This window comes from Marmota monax, unplaced genomic scaffold, assembly GCF_021218885.2.
Source record: "Marmota monax isolate L192 unplaced genomic scaffold, Marmota_monax_Labrador192_F-V1.1 WCK01_AAM20220418_F8-fsc00015, whole genome shotgun sequence".
NCBI lineage: Eukaryota > Metazoa > Chordata > Mammalia > Rodentia > Sciuridae > Marmota > Marmota monax.
In genome coordinates this window covers 19,647,686-19,672,224 of record NW_026692194.1, presented here as the reverse complement: position 1 = coordinate 19,672,224, position 24,539 = coordinate 19,647,686, and the positions used below count along the sequence as shown (strand labels likewise).

General features: G+C 54.2%; 1 protein-coding gene across 8 annotated transcripts in view; it reads left to right on the top strand.

Moving 5' to 3' along the window:
• Positions 1–19,722, top strand: part of Ttc7a (tetratricopeptide repeat domain 7A) — a 115,424-nt gene extending 95,702 nt beyond the window's left edge. For 4 of the 8 annotated variants that reach the window (XM_046424712.2, XM_046424729.2, XM_046424722.2 and 1 more), the window contains 4 exons: positions 1,064–1,198; positions 6,179–6,381; positions 16,411–16,524; positions 17,663–19,722. In XM_046424712.2, coding sequence (XP_046280668.1) covers positions 1,064–1,198; positions 6,179–6,381; positions 16,411–16,524; positions 17,663–17,884 — 674 coding nt within the window. In that variant the 3' untranslated portion in view covers positions 17,885–19,722. Of the gene's footprint in view, positions 1–1,063; positions 1,199–1,806; positions 2,985–6,178; positions 6,382–16,410; positions 16,525–17,662 lie in introns of those variants that run through there. The other 4 variants (XM_046424738.2, XM_046424752.2, XM_058573343.1 and 1 more) reach the window with 2 other exon arrangements.
• The last annotated feature ends 4,817 nt before the right edge of the window (positions 19,723–24,539 follow it).

Below are 24,539 nucleotides of genomic sequence, written 5' to 3'. Positions count from 1 at the left end.
CAAGTGATGGGGTTGATTTCAGCAGCCTAACGTTGCACCTGAATTTAGGGCCCATCCCAGGGGTGCTTGGCTGCTTGTGGAGGGACTGGTTAAGGGGGTGGGGCAACTCCCATGCAATTAAAGAGGTAAGAACCATGCTCAGAGTTATTAGGACTCCTTGTACACTTGTCCCATAAACTGACATCATCTGTGGTGTGCCTGAGGTCTCCTGAGTTTATTGGAGCCTTTATTGCCTCTCTGAGAGGGAGAAAGTGCTCGCATTTCACCTGCATGGGAATTATAAATGTCAACAGCTTATATATCCTGAGCAGGGCCCGCACCACCCAGAACTGACACGGGAGAGGTTCTCTGAGGGCACAGGTCTGACTCAAGCTGCTCCCCAATTATCCCTCAGGTCTCAGCCATGAATGGGACTTTTACACATACGAAATGATAATGTGCACTTGTAAAAATAGCCAAAGGAGAAAGAGAAAAGTCATTTCTCATTTCACCACCCAGACTTCAATAAATAAATGGCCCTTCAGAATTTTTTCCATGTATGCCCATATTTATTTTTCAAAAATATGGTTATTTTCTTCTGTTCCTTGCTTTTTTTGCACCTAACTGTGTAATTAATATGTACCTCTTTTGGCATCCGTATCCACATGTATACATTGTTATTGTAATGACTACAGGCTTTGGTGATTATACCCTCACTTGTTTTTAATTATCCCTATTATTGAACATTTGAGTAGTTTCTGTTATTTTCAATATTACAGGCAGGAGTCGAATGAGCATCTTTGCTGACATTTATGATTGTTCTCCTCAGGGATAGATTCCCAATGGGATTTACGCCTAATTGTCCCTTAAAAATCTCCTCTTTCCATATGTGGCTGAGAGTAGGTGGTGGGCCCTCCCTAGTGGATCTGAGAGCTTGTCAGATTTCTGGCTGCCAGGCTGTGCCACCCTGCCCTGACCCAGGCGCCCTGTCTGCCCGTTGGAGCTGAGCTCTGACTGCCCCGGGGACCTGCAGCATGGGGCACCCTGACTCTGCTGCTCAGCCCTGTGCCCTCCTTCTCTGCAGGCTCTCGGCGGGCATCATCCATTGCAGCCTCGAGGCTTGAGGAGGCCATGTCAGAGCTGACCATGTCCACCTCAGTCCTGAAGCAGGGTCCCATGCGGCTGTGGACCACGCTGGAACAGATCTGGCTGCAGGCTGGTGAGTATCCCCAGTCCCAGCCTGGGAACTGGGGCTCAGGGATACTCCCAAACCTGGCTGAAGCCACCCAGATGTTCAGAGCCCTGCCCTGTCCTGGAGCGGGGAGGTAGAGGCTCTTGACAAGGCTCAAATGGGCTACAGAGTGCTCGCAGGTTCAGGAACCTGGTCTAGTTCCAGCTGTTTCCTCCTTGCTTGCCTCAAGCAAGTCACTTAATCTGTCTGGCTATGGGTTTCCTCTTTGCCCAATAGGAAGGGTGCCTGCCTCCCTACCTGGGAGAGGTTCTCTATGGCAGATCCAAATGAGAGAGGTTCTGAGGTCAGGAGAGGCCACATAAATGGATAGGCCAGAGGGCTGGTAAGGTGGAAATGCTGTCCAGTTGGCAGTCCCTCTGGGTCACCAGGCAGCACCATTGCCACTGAAGAGTCTGCAGACCAGTGAGTGCTGGGGAGGCAGCCTTCAGGGAGGCCCAGCTTCAGTCACACAGACCTGGGTTCTGATGCCAGCTCACAACTAGCCAGCCCTGGTCTCAAATGAGCTTATGTATGAAGAAGTTACTGCAGCACATAGTAGGTGCTCAGCAAATGGTGTTTGGCTTCTGTTGTGCCAGTTACAGTTGTGACGGAGCCAGAAGCCACGTGGTGCCACAGACTGAGTCTCCTTGTGCTTGGGAATGCTGAGGAGGGACTCCATGGAAAGTATTTGACAACTTGACCTGACCGTGGTGCAGGAGGTGGATTAGAGTGAAGAGACAGGGAATCGAGGCCAGAGAGGACAAGTGACTGAATAGAATACAATGGCAGCGCAGAAGAATAGAGGAAGATGAGAGACGAGTGGAATCCTGAACCTGCCCCTGAACCTGCCCCGGGCCCAGCATGGCCTCAGTCCAGAACTGCCCGAGGGATACTGTGGGTGCAGGGACGCCTCCTCACCCTTGTTCTGCCTACCCTCCTCTCTGCTCTGACCCACTACAGGGATGGGGCTGCAGCCCCCAAGGAGACATGGAAAAGAAATCAACCAAAAGTAGATGATCAGTTACCAAGACATGCAGCTTTGGCAAGTCATCCTTAGAACGTGCTTGTTAGCTGAGAATCTAGGGTTTCCTGTGGCATGTTTTCCACATATGGACGCATTAGCATGCAGCACGCCTCCGCTGTCCCTATCATAGGTTCTGACTATGAAAAAAGAATTGGACCAGGAGTCACAGAAAGGCTAAGAGATGGGAGCATTTTAATAATGCAAATATTGCCCCAGTTAGCATCTCAGGGTCCTTCGGATGCTAGGGATGTGGGAGGTGTGTTCCACAGCTGTTGGGTCTTAAATAGGAAGAGGAATGTTCAAGAATGCAGAGGAATAATACCAAGGCCTCCTCCTGAGCAAAGATCCTCCTGTCCTATTCTGAGACATGGAGCACCGTATCGCTCTCACAAAAGCTAGATGCTTATTTCTTATTTCTTTCTCACGTAACAATTCGGAGATGACAGCCTCAACTGGGATGGCAGCTTTGCTGTCCCTAGGGTGTGGCTCTCACCTATGTGGTCCAGGATGGTTCTCTGCTACAATTGACATTCCAAGGCATAAGATAAATGTGGAAGCGAGAAAGAAGACACCCCGTCCCCGTAAGGACACACCTGGAACTGGTACACATCACTGTTCCTCATGATCCATTGGCCTAAACTCCATGATTTGTCTAGCCCAACTGCAAGGGACTCTGCTCCATGGGGAATGATGCTTATTTCCTTTGGGGTCACCAAACTGTCCCCATGGCCGGGGGCTAGGCTAGCCAAGGTGGGTTCCTTTTAGGGTCTAATCTGTTTTCTTTCCCACCTCCAAGCCAACATGGTGTCCTCCTTTTCTTTCTCTTTTTTCTCTCTCCCTTTTCTGAGGTCTTGGGGCAGGTTCTCTGTAGGAAGCTCAGCTCACCTCTCCAGGTGAGGGCTCTCAGCACCCCGCTTCTCAGCACAACATCAACCTGAGGGTGTGGAAATGGGCCTGCGGCAGAGAGCCTGGGCTTCAGCAGGAAGATGGGAGCCAGCTCTAGGTGCAGGGTTAGACCAGGATGCCTCTGAAAAAAATAATAAAAGGGACTCTTGCAAAGCTCCAGGGAACAGATGTTTTCCATTTGTAGCCTGCGGAGAGAAAGCAAAGAAGAGGGGGTAGGGAGAGAGGGAGCAAAGAGGAAAAAAACCAACCAGAGACAGATGGGCAAGAGAGGAGGTCAAGAAGTAGACAGGGAGGATGATGAGACGGAAGGGACAGGAAGGAAGAAAGTCAAGTCGTTGAGGAGGTCCAGGGCGCCCTTTGACACTCAGAGAGCAGCAAGGCCCTGCTCACTGGGGTGACACATCAACAAGGAAAAGCCGTAACAGTGAGTGCTCATCCAGCCCCAGCCAGGGGAGGCCAGGATGGGTGTGGGCACCACAGGCCTGGAAGCCAGGCTGGGAGTGGGAGGAGCCAGGCTGTGGTGGGCACAGTGCCATGGGTCTCCTGCTGTAGCCTCTTCTGGCTGGCTGGCCAGCAGGCTGGCTGGGAGCACCATGTTTGGTAAAACAGTGAGCAGGAGCCAGGGGCATCTGCCTAGGGACACTGAGGCTAGGAAGAGGGGGGCACTGCAGCCCCCAGACCTGTGGGCCCGCCTGCCGGTCAGAAGCCCTGTCCTGGAGGCCCGGCCCATGAGGCTGTCTGCAGTGTGGCCTGAAGCCCTCGGGAGACCTCGCCTCCCCGGCCCTGTTCTGTGTCATCTGCTTTCCTGCCTAAGTGGTGATGAAGCCCATTGGAGTGAAGCAGCCCGACCCATTTTCAGGGCATGTTCCCTGATGTGTGGCCCACAACCAAGCCTGAGGCCTAGAAAGCCCCAGGGCCCCAGCACTCCCTCTAAGTGAAATCTGTTGATGTGAACGCACTAAGAAGAGTTCCCAAGGGAGGGACCGGGGACAGCCTCCTGAGGGCTTGGGAGACAGGACCTCAAGTTGTAAACAGCTTAATGAGTCACGCTGGGGCCAAGTGGGCCCAACCTGGAGTGGGACTGCTGGGGAACGGGCTGGGCATGGAAGGCCAGACCCCTGGGCCCTCAGCTAAACTGAGCTTCAGGCCCCAACTTAAATATTACTTCCTCCAGAAGGACCTTCCTGACCACAGTGCTGACTTGATCCGTCCTGAGTGTCTATGATACCCAGAATTGGCACTTATCACTTCACTGCCCTGAGTCTCTCAAGTTCTTAAGTGGCTCAGCTTCCCCACCCCACCCCTGTTTTTTCTCCTTCTCATGGGAAGACTGGGTATACAGTCAGTGCTCAATAGTTGTATATTAGAAACTCAGTTATAAAGGCAACCGGTTCAGAGGCCCTGGCAGTGGCTCAATAGCAGAGTGGAGAAGGAAAGCTGACACCGAGAGTCAAATCCCCAACCACTGGGCATCCCTCTCTGCAAGGTCCTGGGCACAAAGCCCCGTCTCCCAGCCTCACCTTCCTATGCTATGCCTTGGGAATCTCAGACGTCTCTGGGGACAGGAGCCTGCATCTCTCCCTTTTACTCTATCATGAGAACCTGGCTTCTTTGTGTTTACTTCTCTCATTCTCCCAGTTCTCTCTTCTCTAATCCAGAAAGGGTCCCCTTACTCCAGAGCCCTCTGTAACATTTCGCATGTGCAGCTGCTTGGATTGCACAATGAGCCTTACACAATGTTCATGTTGAGGACCACAGTGCCGCGTGTTGCAGTTAAGGCCTTAGTTAGGTCTCCTTCCTGCTGCTTATGGGGTCAGGCAGGTGGGGAGCCTGATCCCAGTTTATCAACCTCTTTCTGGGAGTCCCCCACCCCAGACATGCTCTAAACCGGCATAACCTCAGCTCCCAGCCCTTGCTAGGAAAAGCTCTTGGCAGAGTCACAAGCCAGACTCTGCTGGCCTCCCGCGCTCCCCATCTGTGTTGCCATCCTTCTGTGACTTCCGCATGGGCACCAGCCCTAGGAGGGGGCAGCGGAGTCTGGGGGCTGCTTTGAAAGGAAGGCAGAGTGGGCTGTGGGGCCCGCCGACAGGCAGCGTTTCTAAAAGTGCCCGCGGTGGGCGTGGGCCTGGGCCTCTGCTGCGTGGGACTGAAATGCGCATTTCTGTGGCAGGCCCAGGATTGGAGCAGTGGCCCCTTTTCCCACTGATCTGCTTCTGGGGCAGATCTGGTCCTGCCTGCTGCCAAAGTCTTCTCTAGAGGGAGGCCCAGGGGCTGCTGGGGAGGCTGGCCCTAGCTCTGCCCTTTCACACAGAGTGGGGCAGGATCATGATGGAGATCCTGATGGTACCCACCTCCCTCCAAGACTGGCTGTGAGAATTATGGAGAAAGAATGTTTTGTGGAGATGCGGCTTGGCCCACAGTCAGCTCCCAGAAGTGCAGGTGGTGGCTTTTGTCACTGTTGTCACCACCACTTCTCCCTCTTTCTTCCACCCCCATCCTTAGTGGGACTCTTTGGCTCCCCCTTGGGCTCTGAGCCCGGGCCCACCAAGTCCTGAGCACAGTGGGGCAGTTAACTTCAGCCAGCCCCCAGGTGCAGCCTCCAGGAGCTGCTTCCGTCCTGTCTGTCCAGCTGCACAATGCATCCGTGAAGTGAAGGGACCCTGAAACAGAAAGCGGAGCTACCCGGGCAAGCACTCAGGGGACTCCATTTGTGTTCCCATTGCCACCTGTGCAATCACACAACCCAACCAAAAGCCTGGCTTCGTCCCATGGCCTTGGGCAATGCCTTAACCTCTCTGTGCCCAGGTTCCTCATCTCTAAAGTGGGGTGACGAAGCACTGGTCCCCGGGGTTTTGTGAGCATTGACTGAGATGATCTGTGGAGCACCTAGCGTTACCCCTGCATCCCACAGTAAGTTCTCCCCGTGCTGTGACTTGGTGGGCAGTGTCCGGCTCCCCTGCTCTGGGGATGCGGGTGCCACCTGCATCTTGTGTGTCTTCCCACCACTCACACCTCTCACGGCCCCTCTGGTTTCACAGCCGAGCTGTTCATGGAGCAGAGACACCTCAAGGAAGCAGGTTTTTGCATCCAGGAGGCAGCCGGCCTCTTTCCCACCTCGCACTCGGTGCTCTACATGCGGGGTCGCCTGGCCGAGGCGAAGGGCGACCTGGAGGAGGCCAAGCAGCTGTACCAAGAGGCGCTCACGGTGAACCCCGATGGCGTGGACATCATGCACAGCCTGGTGAGCCAGCATCCCCTCCTGCCACCTCCCTCCGGAGGCCTCAGGCTTTCTCCCCACTGTCCCTCCTAACCCCCCCACTGTGTGCCAGCACCTCACTACTGCTGGTCCCTGGCATCTGGGGGAGGTGCTTGCTCCCTGTTGGGAGCAGCTGCGGTGTGTTTCTTGTAGGTAGGGGCTCTGCCCCCGTCAGGGTCTGCATTCATGAAAAAAACCTAGAAGGGGCTGGTTGATATTTTTTGGTGACTTCCTTTTTGCCATCAGGTGATCTAACCCCAAAGAGCTTTTGTTGTTGTTGATTTGGTCCTTGTCCTGGAGGCCAGTTCAGACTCTAGGCAGTTCCCAGAATGTTCTTCCCTCTGCGGGACTCCAGACCTTCCCTAGCCATTGGGCTTCCTTCTCCACGTCTCTGTGTCTCCTGGGTGGGATGCAGTGGGCTCCCTGGGGTGGGCTGTTATGTTGGGCCTGATGGGAACACACATTTAGAATGGCCTGAGGTAGTAAGAGGGTTCAGCATCCCCCTTCCCAGGGCACAGACTTGGGACTCAGGTGCGCAGGTACCTGGGCCTCCCGGTGGGAAGGTTTGAAGACTGGGAAGCAGAACCCAGGTGCTCTTGGTCTCCCTCTTGGGTGACAATGGGCAAGTGAACCGCCTTCTCTGAACAGTGATTTTACTCATTCATCCAGTGGGGCTTCTCATCCAGGAAACATTTATTGAGTAGCTGCTCTGACAGATGATACAGTAGGTCCTGGAGGTGGCCATTTTTCCCCTGCCTTCCTTAGCTCCTTCCAGAGAGCAGTTTTCAGGACAAATATAGCGTTCTGAAAGTGAATGAGCCTGCAGATGCCCTGGTGTCTGTGAAGGATTATTTGAGGAACCACGGTTAGCAACAGTGTTTCCCGGTGGGGGTCTTAGATGTCCCCCTGTGAGAGCACTCCGAGAATGGCCATTAGGATATCCCTGACATCTGCCACATGAAGATCACAGAAGGATCAGGAGAAAGGCTCCAGATGGCTGAAGGGTTCTCATTGCCAGAATGGGTCTGGCTGGCCCATGAGTCCAAGCTGCAAGGAATTGGATTGCAAGTTATCACTTAGAGTAGTCTGGGCGCATACTCCAGAATCATCTCATGAGGATGTTGCTGAGAGAACAGAAACCTTACTGGGGCTTGGGGGAGCAGTGGCCGGACCGAGCCATCTTTACAAGGTCCTTTCTGACCCCTAGAGTCCTTAAAAATGGAATAGAACAGATATTCCCAGCTCAGTTCAGCTCGTATTCCTGCTGCCTGATGTCTCGAAGATTTCTAGCTTAGCCTGTGTGAGTGTTCAGCCCTGTGCCACCAAAACACTCCTCATTGTGCTCTTTCAAATGGATTCCTGGCACCCTCCAGTCATCAGCAAATGTTTGTTCTGTTTATTTTTATTTATTTATTTACTTTTTTTTTTTTGCAAAGCGCATCCTCCTTCCTTTCAAAATTCAGACATTAGCGTCTCTGATAAATGCCTCACCGGAGGTCACATCCAGAAATCTGATTAGAGAGTCAGGAGGGAGGATGTGGGCAAGCATTAGGCCTGCAGCCAGGCAGAGACATCTGCCTTCCACTGCGTTTGTGGATCTGAGCCTGCAGTCACAGCCCCTAAGACCCGACAAAATCCAATAACAAGTACAATTTTGAAGTAACGGTGTACCATTTTTCATTTATGGTTATTATTGTTTGTAGCTATTTTCCTGAAATTGAAGCAGTTTCCAAGGGTCGGTTTCCATGGAAACCGAATAGCTGTCCAGAGTGGCTCCCTGCAGATGTGACGAAAATGGTCCTTTTTCTCTTCCTGGGGTGCCTCGCTGATTTGATGAAATTGGAGCAAGTCAGAGAGCTAGACCTGCCCCCTTTTAAAGTTCCCAGCAACCAGAGGGGCAGTCGACTTCTGTGTGGGCAGCCCATCCCCTTTCCACACACACTCTGTTCCTGCCAGCTTCCCACACATATGCATAAAGAATAGCAAATTGCAAGCCTGGAGAAGATTTACCAAGCATATTTGCCTAAAGACATGGGAACACTTTGGCATGTTGATCTCAAAGTGTTCCCCAGTCTCAGTGCCTTCCCCATATTGGGGGACTGATGTCCTTGGCACTCAGGACATCTGGGATCCAATCCTGACTCTGGCTCTGATTCACTTGGGCCACTTGGGACAAGTCTTAACTTTCATCCTCCTGATGTAAGTAGATAATAATCTTCATTGTTCCTAGACCATGCCGTGTTGTTCTAATCCAATGAGGTGTGCACATGAAAGTCTCCAGTGCAAGTCTCAAAGAAGACACACAGCATACAGGCCACTATCCTCCCTTCCCTCCCCAGTGACAGACATGGCTAGTCAATCACAGCACTTTTTCCCAGTAAGACAGTACTTTTTCCCCACTGAGCATGGGGCCTTGCAGTCTTTTCCAACATGATAAACGGTCAATCTAAGTCAGCCTGACATTTACGTAAGGCAGTCATCGTAAAATAGTAGAGAAGAAGAGAGACACATCAGTTGTCAGTCCTTCATGAAACTGAAGGTTGGTCCATCCTTGGAGAATTATCCAGGGAGAGGCACATAGTGGAGAATGGGTATCCCCTCATGGAATCTTTGCCCAGGCAGTGTCCCAGGTAGGACATCTTGGCTTTCCCATACCACTGAGGCTTTTTGAGGACATTGACCTCTGATAGGTTTAAGGGGAAAGAGAACCCCTTCTCCCCTGGGAGCCTGGCCACTCAAAACCCTGGGCTGGAAGAGCTCCCCTCTCACTAGCCCTTTGAGGTCATGGGTGAGTCCCGCTCCCTGGGATCTGGAAAGAAGAGAGTGAGAGATTCCTGCCATGCTGCGTGGATACCAGGTTTGACCCTATAGTCTATGGGGTGGAGTGGCAAACACCCGGATGCTGAGGAAAGCCCACTGGGAGCGGAAGCTTTGCTTTCAGGAGCCAAGCTTCAGGCATTTCTGAGAATATAAACTTTGGCCCAGGAGCGGGTTCTCTGCCCTACTGCCCGCCCTGGCCCCAGATACAATGGGAGAGATGTTTTCCAAGTTCTGGCTCCTGGCTCCTCCCTGGGTGCAGCTTAGGCTTTTCCACCAGACCAGGCGAGGAGGAGTCATCTCCTTGGCAGTTCCCTGCCAGGGAAGACTGTCCACTGTGCCCACAGTAGTGTCCAGAGAAGGTTGTCCATTGATGCTCAATGGCTGGGGACCTTCTGGAGACTGGAGTAGAAGCAGGCATGGTCTCTGCAGAGAAGGCCAATCACAGGAGGAGGTCCGGACAGTGTCTGCCAGTCACACCTGGCCCTCACTCCAGGCACCAGAAAGTCCCCTTCAGCCGGGGTACCCGGGTCTCAGCTCCCCAGCAGAAGAATCTAGTTAAGAAGGGGAAGCAGGGTCCTTCCCAAGGTGAGCAGTGGTGTCTTCCTGATAACTGCTCTTCAGAGAAGGCTCCGGGGCTTGTTCAAAAAAGGGACCTCAGGCAGCCCACACGCCTCTGTCTGAGGCTTTCGGCCTCAGAGGCCAGGACCCCTTTAATACCAGCCACCTCCAAGTGGCAAGTCAGGGAACTCGACAAGGACTACGGCTGAACAGGTTGCTGAGAGGTAGGGTGTTCCTATGAGGTCACCTGAACACGGTGGAGGGGTGTCACAGGGGTGTCACAGGCTGAGATGAGAACCCCATGGGATCTCTGGCTTGACTCGGTTTCCTAGTGTAAGGAAAGAAAAAATACTTGTCCCTCTTCTTTTCTGTGTCCTTGACCAGGACCCCTGTAACAAAAGATAGATAAACAAGAGGAAATCAAGTGTTTCTGTGTGGCAGCCTCATGGACAAAGGCCAGATGGTGAGGCCACCTGTATAGATTGATTTCTCTGTTGCTGTCCCTGGGCTGCTAAGATCTAAGAGTCTAATGTTGACCTCTGTGGGCCACCTTTGTCCTCCTTGGTGGGGGAGAGAGGAAGGACACCTTTGTAAATTTATTTCCTACTTTTGGGCAGATTGGGGCAGGCAGAGAGCTTTTCTTGTACCTGCTTTATTTAGTTTCCTTTGCCTCAACACAGTGGTGTGTTTCGGGGTGACGTTGTCTGCTACCCTTTAGCTCCACAGAAGGAAGCCTGAGTCCTGGCTGCAGACAGGCCCACCCCTGCTGCCCTCGGCTTGGCCAGAGCACGTGGCTGCGTTGGGATGGCTGGTCTGCACTGCAGGAGATGGCCTGGAACCCTCCCCCATGAGGCCAGGAGTGGGCAGGAGAGAGTTTGTGGGTGGCACCTGCCCTCCTTCCAGTGGCAGGCTCCAGAGGGACAGTTTTGTGTTTTCTTCTTGAAGACAGAGCTGCAGACTCTCTCAGAGCCTCTTCTCTGGCATCCCTGGCTGCAGCAGGGGACTGCTGCGAGAGCTTTGCCTCTTGTGATATAATCCCTGAGAAGGCCATTTCTGAAGCTTAGGGCTCCTCCCACATGCCTGGAAGGGCAGGGAGTCAGCTCTTGATGACAGTGTGGTGATGAACCATTCCCCTTCATCATCTCCTTCTCCTTCCCAGCCTGCAATGGCTGCCTTGTTCTTTAAGTGGGTCTAGGGGACCATAGCATGGCTACAGACCTAGAACCTCCCAGCACGTTCCCTGAAGCTCCTGTGCCACAGTACCCTGCTCTTCCACAGGGTCCTGGACTGGGCCTGTCAGGTGCTCTGGGGATCTACCAGGACAGCCCTGGTCCCTAAGGCCAACAAGGTGGAGCCTAGCAGCAGGGCCTTGTCCTGCACCCCACCCAGCCCTCACCAGTCCTAGAGGGAGGGACAAAGGGTGACAAACCTCAGTCAGCCCTGCTTGCCCTCAAGTTATAGGGCTCTTGGGCATTACATCTCTTACTGGGCTTGTTTTTTCTTCTTTCATGTGGGATCATTTAGGCCCTTGTGACCTCAAAGAAAAGTTTTAGGGCTTAGATGAGCTGAAAGCTATAAAAAGAAAAGTCACTGTTGGGCAATTTTGTTGCCTTTTACGCAGAAAACGTGGTGACAAGTGGCGTGAACCCAAGTTCTACCTTTGACCAGGTGGGTTTCCTTGGGCCATACTCTGAGGTGAGGATCTGCAGCCCACCCTACCTTGTGCTTGCAGGGTGGCCAGTGCATTCAGTAGTAGGTGGTGAGGGACAGGGAAGAGATGCTGGGCAGGGACAGGGACCTGAGGGCTGCCTTAGGGTGCGTTGTCCATGGTGATTTTTAAGACCCAGGTATCAGAGCTGGCACTGGGGGGGGGGGGGGTGCTGACCTGCACTTGAGTCCCGTGTTGCCTTTACTCCCTGTTTAACCTTGGCCAAGTTCCCTAGGCTCTCAGAAGCTCAGTGTTCTGTCTATAAACTGGGGATTGCTATGCCAGGCGGCTAGGGCTACTGTTAGAATTAGGCTAAATAATTTTGTGAGCTAATTGGCTAGTAGTAGGGGTTATTTTGCCTTCTTCACTTTGAAGTGTGGCTCCCAGGCCAAGTCAGAGGCTCATGGTTTATAGAGGGAAGTGGAAGCCAAGCCCCAGAGGCTCACTGCGGCAAAGCCGCCCAGGCCTCCCCGAGTCAGCCAGACGTGCAAGATGCAGACCCCAGCTGCCTGGTGGACAGGTCTGGAGTGTACACTGCACAGGGCCAGGCTGACCTTAGAGTGGGGGAGGGGAGGGCAGCCTGCTAGGCAGGTGGTGTGGAGCAGGGCTCTGAGTGGACGGAGGAGGGATCTGAGACTTGTCTTGCATCTCTTGTGTTGGTTAATCCGGGGCAGCCAGGGAGGTTGTGGTGGCAGGCTCAGGGGCTGCGTTCTGCTGGCCTGTGGTCACGCCAAGCTGCTTCACCGTCTGCTTCCTGCCTGTAAGGAGGAAAGGCATCCTGAGCATCTGAGAAGTGAAACTCAGTGCCTGGCATTCTGAGGCTCCCTGATGCTGGATGGGGCTCAATACCGAGCAAAAGGTCTCTGGTTCCTGGGCCCAAAGGCTGTGACATGACCCTCCCCCATGTCTCAGGGTCCAGTGGCTGCTCCACCTCTAGGCTGCTCCCACCCTGTTTATTTGCTGAGCTATAGAGGGGTCCAGGCAGCCTGAGGGAGTAGGAGGACCCAGAAGCCTTGCCGTGTATGTGTGTGTGTGTGTGTGTGTGTGTGAGAGAGAGAGAGAGAGAGAGAGAGGTGTTCCTGAGCACCTGCTCCAGCAGACCTGGGATATTGCTTCTGTTTGGCAGCTAGTTCAAAAGGAGTGTCGTGGCCATTTGACCTCGTACTGAGGTCAGCTCTCTTCCAACACTACCTAAGGTAATCCTGCCTCAGGCCACATTCCCAGTGCCACCTGGAGGTGCAGGAGGTGGTGGAGGGTTCTGTAGGCTGGAGGTGGGGGCTGAGACTTGTCCCCCAGTATCCAGTATTGGTCTGGCTGAGTCCAGAGGCCCCTCCCTACCTCACCTTACCGCTGGGCTGGCACTACCCCCAGTGTGCACCCAGAGCCCTGGCCCTGGACCTGGCCCTGGCTCCGGTCTCCTGGGAAACCTCAGCCTGCTGTGTGAGCTTGTGACGTCCATCTACTCTGCTGAGGAGGTGGAGGGGGTGCTGTTTGTAAGCCTGTCATAGGTTCAGATCAGAATGATAGTTGAGCACTGTGGCTTAATTTAGCTCCAGAATCCATTTTGTCACCAAAGTAGTGGGATCTCTGTATGTAGAATGTCTTGGCTGTTTGATCTCTTTCTGAGGTCAACTCACGGTATACAGAAGGTGCTGTAGAGTGTGGCCATTCAGCCCCTTGTTCAGTAGGCCACCCAACCCCCAAACTTTAATCACTGCCCTCTAGACTCAGCCTCCTGCCCAGAGAGGGGAGTTTCAGGACCAGGGCCACCTCGTCACTCCCCAGCACGGGAGGTTCCCTTCTAGAACCCAGAATCCTGAGGCCCAGCTAACCTCAAGGGTCCAAAGCCAGCTCCACCCAAACCAGACCCAAGCCCGAGGGATAAAAGCCCAGCCCTGCCTGGAAGTGGGCTGGCAAAGGAGCCCCCTTCCTGGTGGGTTCGCAGGCTCTGCAGATCCCGAGGATGTGACCGTCCTCTGGTCAAGCTGGTACTTCAGCCTCTCAGCCCAGCTCCTGGCCCTTAGACGCCCCAGCAGAGAGGCCAGCTGGTATCCTTGGCCATCTCACCTCTCTAGGACCCAGGATAAGGAAGGGACAGGCATGGGCACAGCAGCATAGACAGCATGGCCCCCTGTCCCAGGAGACTCCCAGGCTGGGCTCCCATGAGTCTGGGGCCTTCTCAGCAGAGGCCTCTTTGGGAGCCTGGTGAACTTAGGGGTACTCATGTTAGTCAGAACTAGATGGATTTGTGCCCCTTCCCCCAACTAGGAAGTAGGACCAGCCTGTGGCCTGCTGGGAGGGATGTGTGATGGGGGCGGGGAAGGAGGTCCCCAGGCTGGTTGGACAGGTTGACACACCTCAGAGAACGGAGAGAGCCTGGTCTCTGCAGTGCTCCAGGGTGTGGGGGAGGCAGCCTTGCTGCAGAGGGGCTTCTCTTCCCAGCCCCAGGGTCCCCAAAGGTTGGGAGGGGCAGGGCTCAAGGGACCAGAAGGCTGCAGAGGTCTCCAGCTGATTCCCAGCTTCCCAGCTGGAAAGGCTGTTACAGAATCCCAGGAATGTGCTTGAGCTCAGAAAGAAAATTCCCAAAATAACTTCTATAAATACTTGAGGGCGGGTGGGGAGGAGAGCTCAGCCTGGCCTGCAGCTGGCCTAGCTCTAGGGCTGCTCCCCACAAAAGAGGGAAAAGGCACACGTACCCCCAGACCTTCCTGCTGTCCCCCCTCTCTGGGGAACCTCACCTTCTCCCTCATCCCGGCTTATAGTCGCTGATCCCACCCTGCACCTCCAGAGAGCCTGGCTCCTGACAGGGAGGTTTCCCACTCAGAGTCTCCACGCAGTCTTGGGGATCAAATCCCAACAGGATCTGGGCCCCTCAGGCTGCCCGCCTTTGTCGCTGTGGGAGACAGGGCTTGCTGAACCGCCAGGGACAGCATGCCTACCAGCAAATCCAAGTCAGGAAGCACGGAAATACCTCTGGTGTCCCTAGCTTTGTGTCCAGGACTCTTGCACCCCAGCCCTGTTGATCTGTTGCCCTGTGGGGTACAGAAGGAAAGGCAGGAGACAGAGGCCCTCACCCTCACAGCCTGGGAGACAGGACAGGGTTGGCGTACAAGAGCCCCCTGGGTAAATAAGGGCACCCTTGAGGTGGTTGTGTGGGCAAGGGACTGTGTCCTCAGGGAAAGCTTCCTGGGAGTCCAGGCCCCTGCAGATGAGATGGGCCAGACCCCTCTTCCCTAAAATCCAGGAAGGGAGGGAAGAAGGCATGGAGGGACGTGGAATGTCTGGGGACCTACCTCATGGTTTTGTCTTTGCCTGAAACCATGTTGGTGGCTATAGCCAGGCCATGTGTCCCTTTGGAGGTACAATGCTCAGTGGCCATAAACAGCTTGCACATTGCCATCTAATCCCTGAGGGTGGGCAGCCTGGCTCTGGCATCTCCCAGGGGAGGCTCAACAGCTGGGAGCCTCTGCAGATTTGGTCTCCTGAGTGGATGAGGAACAGGGAGGGTTCAGAGGGGACGTTTAGGTGGAACCAAGATTCCAGTTCTGTATTCGCACCATCTCCCTGAAGACCTCTTCTCCGGGCAGGTGGCGTTCCAGGAGGGTGTCAGTGAGCCCTGGGCTAGCGATGGGCTGGGGGCAGAGCAGATGAGACCTCCCATCTCCCTGGGGCTGGGTCCAGGCTGGGTCCCACCCAGTTGTCAGGCAGCAAACAACTCCGAGTTGCTACCAAACACTAATGCGGCTGGTGTCAGGGGCAGGTGGCAGGGGATTCTGTTACAGGCCCTGGGCTTCTGGGCCCCAGCCTGACCCGGGCCTTGGTGTCTCCTTTCAGGCTCTAAGGTCAGCGCCCCAGGGTGCAGGAATGTGAGCCAACCCCACCACAGCCCATAGTCCTCCTCTGGCATAGAACTACTGAACCGTCTCCAGCTTCTAGAAAAATCAGTGATGCCACCTGTCCCTACCCTGAAAGACCCTCAGCTCATCTTAGGGATGCTGCATTTGCCACCTAGTGCCCTGGATGTACTTTTTCAGAATCCTGACAAGGATGGACTCTCCCGTCCCCTGGTTTACAGATAAGGAAACCTCAGAGGAGGTCCGCTACTTGCCAGTGGTCACAGTCCTTGTCAGTGGCAGAGCTGGGATTCCAACCCAACCAGAGCTTCTGGCTGACCTTTTTTCTCTACCCAGGCGTGCGGAGGAGCCCAGACTGAGAGCAGGACTCACACACACGCTGTTCGGCCTGCAGGCACCTCTGGCCCCTTCCCAGACACCCCCACACTCCAGGAGATCAGGGGTTTTCAGACTCCTTTGCAGCCTTGGAGCCCTTCTTTCCAACAAAATCTCTGTGGAAGGAAGCTCCATAAGGAAAACTTAGAGTGCAGAAGGCACCCTAGGCCACCCTCCCTGGGAGGCCCTGCCAGCCACTCTGTCCTCTGTTGCTCCCTTGGGCAGGCTCACGGACCTCAAACCTTCCATTTTTGGTGCTTAATTTTGGTGTCTGGCAGCTGGCGGCTCGCCTTCCTTCCCTCCTCCCTGAGGGCCCGGTTCCACTGTGAGCTGCTTGGGGACTGGCGTCCCAGCCCTGTGGGCAGGACAGCTTGGCCTGGAGCCCTACTGGCCAGATGGACACTGCCCTAGTCCCAGGCAGCCCTGAGTCAGCAGCACTTGCATCTGGCCAGAGCTGGGGCCCTGCCCGAGACTCCACCCTGCCCACGGCAACCTGCCCTGCCCCAAGCTCCACAGCCTCAGCCACGTGTGGTTCCTTGGGTGTGGCTGTGCCCTGGGTGGATCTGGGGCACTGTGAGTACAGTTCCTCTCCCCCATCCCCTGCCACAGGGCCTCAAGCAAGTGCTTCAGGGGAGGGGAGCTTTTCCTGGGCTTCCTGAGCACCCGTCTATCTCTCTTGCCTAATTGGTTGTGTTCCAGGCTCTTGGAGGACTTTATGAAATCAGGCATATGCATCTTTCCCAGTGTCTCCATAGCAACAGAAGGCCTAACTCTGGGGAATTCATGGAGAAGGAAAATGATCCAGCTAAAAATGTACGTGGCTGTCAGTGGGTGGAGAGGGGGCTCCAGGCACAGACGGCAGCGCGCACACGCACGCACACACACACACACACACACACACACACACCAGCAATACCTAGGGAGTTGATATTAGAGCTTTCCCTCCTATCTTAGAACAAGAAAAAGACCCCCTGACACCCACCGCCTTCTCGTGGTATCTTCTAGGGCTGAAATACACAACAGTCGGACGGCGCGAAGCAGCCTTTCTGGGACCTGGGTCTCTCCTCCTTTCTACCTTGTCCCCCTGCTCCCTTCCAAGTGTGGGTGGAAGAGGATGTGGAGGGTATACCATGCCAATTTCACTTCCCAGCCCCTTTTTTTGTGGGACAATTCCCGTCACTTCCTCTAACTGTCTGGCAAGAGTGTTTCAGCCAAACTGCAGGGACATTTCCTGCCTGCTCCTGGCAGACACCCCAGGGCCTTGCCTCCCTGAGCCCATCCAGCCTTTCCCCTGGACCACCCCCGCCTGGTCCTTTCCCTGCCCTCTGACTGTCTCCCATGACCCTCACCTGCCAGGTTGGGTCAGCAGCGGACCCCAGGGCACCAAGCTGCTTGACACAGGCAAAGGAGTGGCACCCTCTGACCCTTCCTCCCTCCTACAAGCCTGAGTTTTTCCGGATGCAGTTCCCGTAATGGACAATGGACATCCCCCCCTCCATCTAGATGCTGCAGGCAGCAAGGACTAGAAAATGAGTCCCCTTTAGCAGGGGCTCACTTGTGCCAGGAACTCCTCGCCTGCGTCACATTGGCTGACTCATTTCACCTTCGGGGCAACCCTAGGGGAGGTTGCTGTGATTTATCATTTGCAGAGGAGGAAACAGGGCTGGGGGACTCACCCAGGACCCCCAGATGGCCTGACCCTGGGGACTAAAAGGGACAGAGCTCCTGCACAGTCTGGTCCAGGACCTGAGGTTGAAGCCGGGAGGACTTGGGTGGGAACAGGTAGGTTTTCAGGCATCAAGGGCAAGGTCACCTGACGGTGCCCAACCCGGGCACAGAATCGTCTCTGACTGGTGACCGACAAGTGAGCTGCTCCTGCCTTTTGTCCCGATTGCCAAGATGCCCCTCCCCCAGGTGCCCTCACTCACTATCCCCTCTGCTTGGTCTCCAGGGTCTGATGCTGAGTCGGCTGGGCCACAAGAGCCTGGCCCAGAAGGTACTGCGGGACGCTGTGGAGAGGCAGAGCACCTGCCACGAGGCGTGGCAGGGCCTGGGCGAGGTGCTGCAGGCCCAGGGCCAGAACGAGGCTGCCGTCGACTGCTTCCTCACCGCCCTGGAGTTGGAGGCCAGCAGCCCCGTGTTGCCCTTCTCCATCATCCCCAGGGAACTCTGAGCGGCACTGCAGCAGCGGGGGACTGCCAGCACAGGCCCAGGGAGGCGGGGGCAGGCAGGGACAGGCAGGGAGCTGGGGTCAGGGAGGGATGCTGGCATTCAAGTGTGGGGCTTAGGGAATACATCGCTAGTGAACATTTCCGCAGGCTGCAGCCCCAGTTCTGGCCCACGCCTCCCCGCTCCCCTCCGGGGCCAGCTGGGGCTGGAGCCGGGTGGACAGGATTTGCATTGGAAGCAAATCCCTTGCTCCCTGGGACTCAGACATGTTATGAGCAGGGAGCTGGGTGGCATCTCCACAAGGCCCCTCCCTCTGTGCCTGTGCATCATCTGAAGATGCCCGAAGGGTGTCAAGCCCCCATCCTTAGAAATTCCTGACAGCTGTACTTTTTGACTTTGGACAAACTTTAGTCTCAAGCCTCTGCACCACCAGAGAGGAGCCCCCAGAGCTGCCTCTGGCTGGGCCAGGCTGTCCTGGATTCCTTTCTCAGTGCCTTGGGAGACAGACTGGCTTGAACTTTAAGTGACTTTGCAGAGTGTGGTGACCTGACAACTCAAGAGTGGGGAGCCTCACAGCTGTGCCTTACCCCTACCCATGCCTCTGCCTTGGGGTCTGGGGTCCCCACTCACTGAATCTTGCTCCCCCTGTCTCAGGACAGGGCAAGTTTCTGGGTGGCTCAGGTCTTGCCCTGGTAGTCCCAGCTTGACTCTGCGGGCTGGGTGAGCACGACAGCACTTCTGGGTTCCTCTCTCAGATGTTAGCAGAGGATGCCTAGCATTGTCCTTCTTTGTCCAAGGGGATCAAATGGGCCCTTCGTGCTCTTCCTCTCTGCCACCAAGTGCCTTTGGGCCTCTCGTGTATGGACCTGAACAGCGGCCCTAACTAACCCTTACATTTCTACCCATCTCTCTGGAAACGTGCCCTAGCCTAAGTGGCCCCTAGAGCGGACCTTAGGGACAAAAATATGGCTCTGGACCCAGCTGTTTCTAATACCCTGAGTCAACACATTCCTGCAAGCCTTTCCCTGGGATGCAGGTCCCTCCAGGGCTACTAATACAGAGGGGGACAGCCTCTAGGACTGTGTCCAGTATGCCTCATCACCTATAGCCCTAGGGCTTTCTTGGGTGACCCAAACCCCACCCTGGGACTCCAGGTGCTATGGTTGGAGATGGAGGAGACCAAGCCTGCCCCTCCTTTCCATGATGAAGCAGGCCTCCATGTCCAGGACACACCCTGTCTGCAGGGTTGGGAGTTGCTGGGCAGATGTCTCCTCCCTGTTGGCTCCGTGGTCTGCTGCTTCCACCCTCAGAACCCTTCCCCAGGAAGTCATTCCCAGGCAGAGTTCCTCCCTGATCTGCCACAGGTTCCAGGAGTAATCGTCCCCTGGGCACAGCTCCCATTTTGAGATTCATGGGAAGGTTGGTGAGGGCCACCCTGGTGTGTCATAGCTGCAACTTTCCCCAAGGGGGACAGCTCAGCACTGCAGAGAGTGGGGGCCTCCTGGTCACCTGCACCAGACCAAGGGGCACCTCAAAGGACACGTGATCCTTTGCCTCTTGGTTGAAGGATCTCTCTGTATGTGTATGTATGTATGTATATAAATATAGATAGATATATATATGATAGAGATCTATTTTTTTCTGGAATTCTATTAGAAAAAAATAAGCAAATGCCACTGATGTGCCTTGGGGTGTGCAAGGATATTGGTAGTCACCTTTTGGTAGTAGGAAATGGCATCAAATGCATTCTGACAAGCGTGCCCTCTCTGGAAGCCACGGAGAGCTGGGCCAAGTTGCTGACAGTGACTTTGGAAATTGAATAAAGAGACTCTTGAAGGGGAAGCTGGATTGCCTTGTGTTCATTCAGTGTGTTCATTCCCCCATGAGCCGAGCCCTGGAGAGAAGGGAGGCAGATGGATAGGAGGGCGGCCACCTGAGAAGGTCGGGGTATCATCTGGAGAATGTTGCCAGGTGGGAGTGGGCGAGAGGAGAGGCTTGGGGAGTATGCGCAGACGGAGCTGAGGCAGGTAAGAGAGGCTCTGGCCTCTGACCTGTCCTTTCAGTGAACTCTGTGCTGCCTCCAGGGCACAGTTGCATCTGAGCAGGAGACACTGGCCCCAGCATTGCAGACGAAGCACCTTCAGCTGTGGAGGAGGAGCATCAGGATGGGGGCTGACCCAAGCCACATTCGGATAACCACCTCTGCTGAGAAGCCCACACCAGTGCATCTGAAGAGAGCCGTTACTCCTCATACCTGTGTACTGTGCCTATTAGAAGACATGCACCTCGTATTTTAAAGAATGATATAAATTTACACAGAAGTTCTACTCTTGGGGTAGAGGGGATAGCAGGGATTGGGCCCCACAAACGTTAGACACACGCTCTGTCACTGAGCTTCATCCCCTGCCCTTTTAATTTTGAGACAGGGTCTCACTAAGTTGCTCAGGCCAGCCTTGAACTTGTGATCCTCCTGCCTCAGCCTCCCGAGTCACTGGGATTATGTATGTGATCTACCCAGCCAAAATTTCTATTTTTTCTTCTTCACGAACCCCAAAGGATCACCTGCTGTACCCACAACTATAGCCACCCAAATGTGCAAAGAGCCACCCTGAGTCTCCCCCTGGAACTCAGGGTCCATCTAGATGGAGCCTCGTGCTTCCTGTGTTTCCCTGTGGCTGAGCGGCCTCCATCGCCGTGGTCATCTAGTACTGGCCATTGCTGGCACAGAGGGGCAGGGCTTCACTTGAAGCCAGTAGCACTCTGCTCTGCTTTTGCTATGATCCTTTTTTCAGGTCACACACTTTAGTGATTGATGACTGGTATCAAACTCTGCTGGCTCTGGCCCTGAGCTCGTGGCTCCTGGGGGGAGTTAAAGGCCACCTCAAGCCACAGGTAGTGTTATGGTATCTGCCAGCCTGAGAGACAGAGAAAGAAAGCTCATTCTCCAGGGAAGAGGATGGGATGACTGTGGAGGCCCAGCCTCCCTGTTCACGTTGAGGGTGTTGCCAGGCTGCCCTTGAGCTGGTCAGATGGTGGAAAGGCGGGTGGAGGATACCCAATGGGCCCAAGAACTTCCCGACACCCATTCCAGTGGCAGATGTTGTGTTCACACATGGACCCTCGTCAGAGAGCAAGGAAGCCACGTTTAAACCAACCATGCCAGAACAAGGGCTTGAGCCTGGGGACAAGACCTGCGGCTGCCCGGTCATCCCCGCGGACCTCCAGCCCACCCACCACTGTCCAGGACCTAGCCCCCCAGCCTTGTGCACCCTGGTATTAATAGGGTTTATCTGCAGGCACAAATATGAAGGGAATTTCAGCCACCACCACCCGGACTCCTTGCTGGTAGCACAGTGCTCATTGTTGTGCTGGCCCCCCAACCGGAGGCTCAGATGTCGTCACCGTGCAAATATTCCTTAGCTTTGAGAAGTCTCCAGCTAAACAAGCCTCCCCATTTTCCCAGGCCATGCTGCCGGTTCACGATGACAGCCTCCGATCAGGGCGTCTCCCATGTGAGCAGCTAGTGGAACCAACCCCATGTCAGGGAGCCAAGGACCCTATTGGCCGGAAAGGGCTGGCCTGGGAAGTACCCACTGTCCCCTGCCAGAGATCCCTTCGAATTTTTATCAGAAACCCTCTAAAGGTAACACAAGAGATAAGAGAGCCCCTTGGAGCCCTAGGGTAGGAACTGTACCACACAGGCCTGGGGCCAAAGCAGCCACACAGCCATTGACCTGACCTGATGGATTTAGCAGGGTGACTGTGCGGTTACCGCCCAAGCTGGAAGACACAGCTTTATCATTGACTGGAGGTGTGGCCTTAAGCAAGGTGCTTAACCTCTCTGTTCCTGTTTCCTCATTTTTAAAATAATAGTAGAATAGTGTCTGCTTTATGGACGATGATAGTTGTGTGAAAAAAAAAAAAAAACATGCCGAGAGCCTAGAACAGCGCCTGGCCTGTGGTAAATGCTCTACACGTGTGCACAATTCTTTTCTCTTTTTCTGCCTGTCCCGTTTTCCTCTCCCTTCTGGTTTTCCTTGCTCGCTCAAAGGTGCTGCTGTCCTGGGATTCTGGTTGACACTACCTTGACCCTCCAGCATCACCCCTATTTGACCTACCACCTACAGAGCTGTGGCCACTCCCCTCTGAACAACTGATTGTTGAACAAAGGGATCTACTTGGTCTCTGTTTTTTGCAGGGGCCCTTGGGCAGCCTGTAGACTGCCCTTTCCTTGGGGTGGTATCCTGCCCCATCCGGTCAGCTGTGACCAGAAGGCAGGGACCTCAGAACATGAAATAGGGCCACTTACTCACCATTACTTGGCACACGGCAGGACCTGAGAACACAGGGCCTTGCCTACAGGACCCGTCTACTGCCACCCTCTGAGAACGCTGCACAGTGCCAGCTCCCCAACTCTGGGGACAGTCGAGATGCTTCTCATCATCACAACCTAGGGACCCACTGGGCTCCGTGTACTTGCACAGCTGGAGAGCTTCCCGGGAGAGGTCACACGGAGCCAGAGGCCTCTTGCTTAGGCGCCCTCAGCCACCAGCTGGGGTGAAGGGGAGGGGATGGCACTCCGTGCTGCCCGGCACCCAGCCTTTCTGCAGCTGCAGTGGAGGTTCCTTAAGCGGAGGCCACTCAAGACCCCGAGAGTCCCCAGATAGCAGTGGTTTTCAGGAGATGCTCAGCAGCCAGAAGCCCAGGCGGGAAGCATGGAGCTGTGTTGGGTTGCAGTGCTCCAGGGCCTCCACCACCTGCTGACTGGCCCAGGATGACCCCCAGAACCAGCTGTGTCCTCCGTGCTCTGGCTTATAGCCTAGGGCGTCCTTACAGGGGTTGAGGGGACTGTCCTTGTTTGCTATTGTTCTAGCTCAGTCTCCATCTCTCTCTCTTCCTCTCTTAACTATGACTTTGGAATTTGGCAAGAAGTTAAGTAAGTCATTATGGATTTCTTTCTTTTTTTCTCTGGAGTGCTGGGGATCTAATTCAGGATCTCACACATTCTACCACTGAGCTGCCATCCGAGTCCTTTTTATTTTGGCTAAGTTGCCAAGGCTGGCCTCAAACTTATGATCCTCCTGCCTCAGCCCGCCCCCCCCCCCCAGCTGGGATTGTAGGGGCGTGCCGCCGCGTCTGGCCTTCAGTAGCTTTTCACCAAGAACTAAAGTTGTTCTCTTTCCCAACCACAGCACTGTCAGCAGACGGGGACTGTAACCTTGACACAACGCTCTCAGCTGATCTTCCACCCACCCCTCCAACTTTGTCACTAATGTTTGTAGCACCAGTTTCCTGCGACCAGGGTCCCACATTCCATTTAGTTGCCGTATCTCTCTAGTCTCCTTTATTCTGGAGAGTTCTTCCTTCTCTCTGCTTTTCATAGCGTGGACATTGCCAGAGGCTGCAGAGGTCTTGCCTCCCAGTGTGATGGTGAGACAGACAGAGAGCTGGGGCTGAGAACAGAGGGCAAAAAGCAGCCCAAGCTGAGGGCCAGAGAGAACAGCCAATTAGATGGAGCTGCAAGATAAAAGCAAAAATGGCCAAGGTAGCTGGGCATGGTTGAGCACACCTGTCATCCCAGCAGCTTGGAAGGCGAAGACAGGAGGATTGCAAGTCTGAGACTAGCCTTAGCAATTTAGTAGGGATCTAAGCAACTTAATGAGTCCCTGTCTCAAAAAGAAAAAAGGGCTGGAGATGTGGCTCAGTGTTAAAGCACCTCTGTGCTCAATCCCTAGTACCAAAAATAAAAAAAGAAATGACCAGTCTGGCACATGCCTATAATCGCAGCTATTCCAGAGGCTGAGGCTGGAGGATTGAAAGTTTAAGGTCAGCCTGAGCAATTTAGCAAGACCCTATTTCAGAAAAGGTGGGAGTAGCAGAGGGAACCTGGTACCAGCATGGGCCCGGTAGTGGCTAGCCTAGCATACGTGAGTCTCTAGGTTCAATCCCCAGTACCACAAAAACAATAGAAAGAGAGAGTGAAGAACAGGTGAATTTCAGCAAGGCAGAGCTTCCAAATCCAGAGAATCGACTGCCCACTTTCAAAGGCAGCAAGGTGACAGGCGCTCTAGAGCTCCATTCTGTCCTGATGACCTCTCCCACTCCAGCAGCGTGCTGTGGGTCCAACCACTTAATCCTAATTTAATCCCAACCACTAAGAAGGCTGAGGCAGGAGGATGCAAGTTCAAGGGCAGCCTCAGCAACTTAGCAAGACCCTGTCTTAAAAAAAAAAATTTTTTTTTTAAAGGACTAGGGATATATCTCAGTGGTAAACCACCCCTGGGTTCAATTCCTAGTATAAACAAAATCAACTCAATGTGGGTCAAAGACTTCAATGTAAGCTCTAAAATAATAAAACCCTTAGAAGAAACATAGGCCCGAAGCTTTAGGACATTTGAGTTGGCAGTGATTTCTTGGGTGTGATAACAAAGGCACCAGCAACAAAAGAAAAATAAAGAAACTGGACTTCATGAATATTTTAAAATTGTATGCAGCAGAAGATGCTGTCCACAGTACAAAAAGACAGCCCAGGGGCTGGGGTTGAGGCTCAGTGGTGGGTGCTTGCCTAGCAGGTGCGAGGCACTGGGCTCCATTCTCAGCACCACATACAAATAAACAAAAGTCCATTGACAACTAAAAAGAAAAGAAAAAGAAAAATT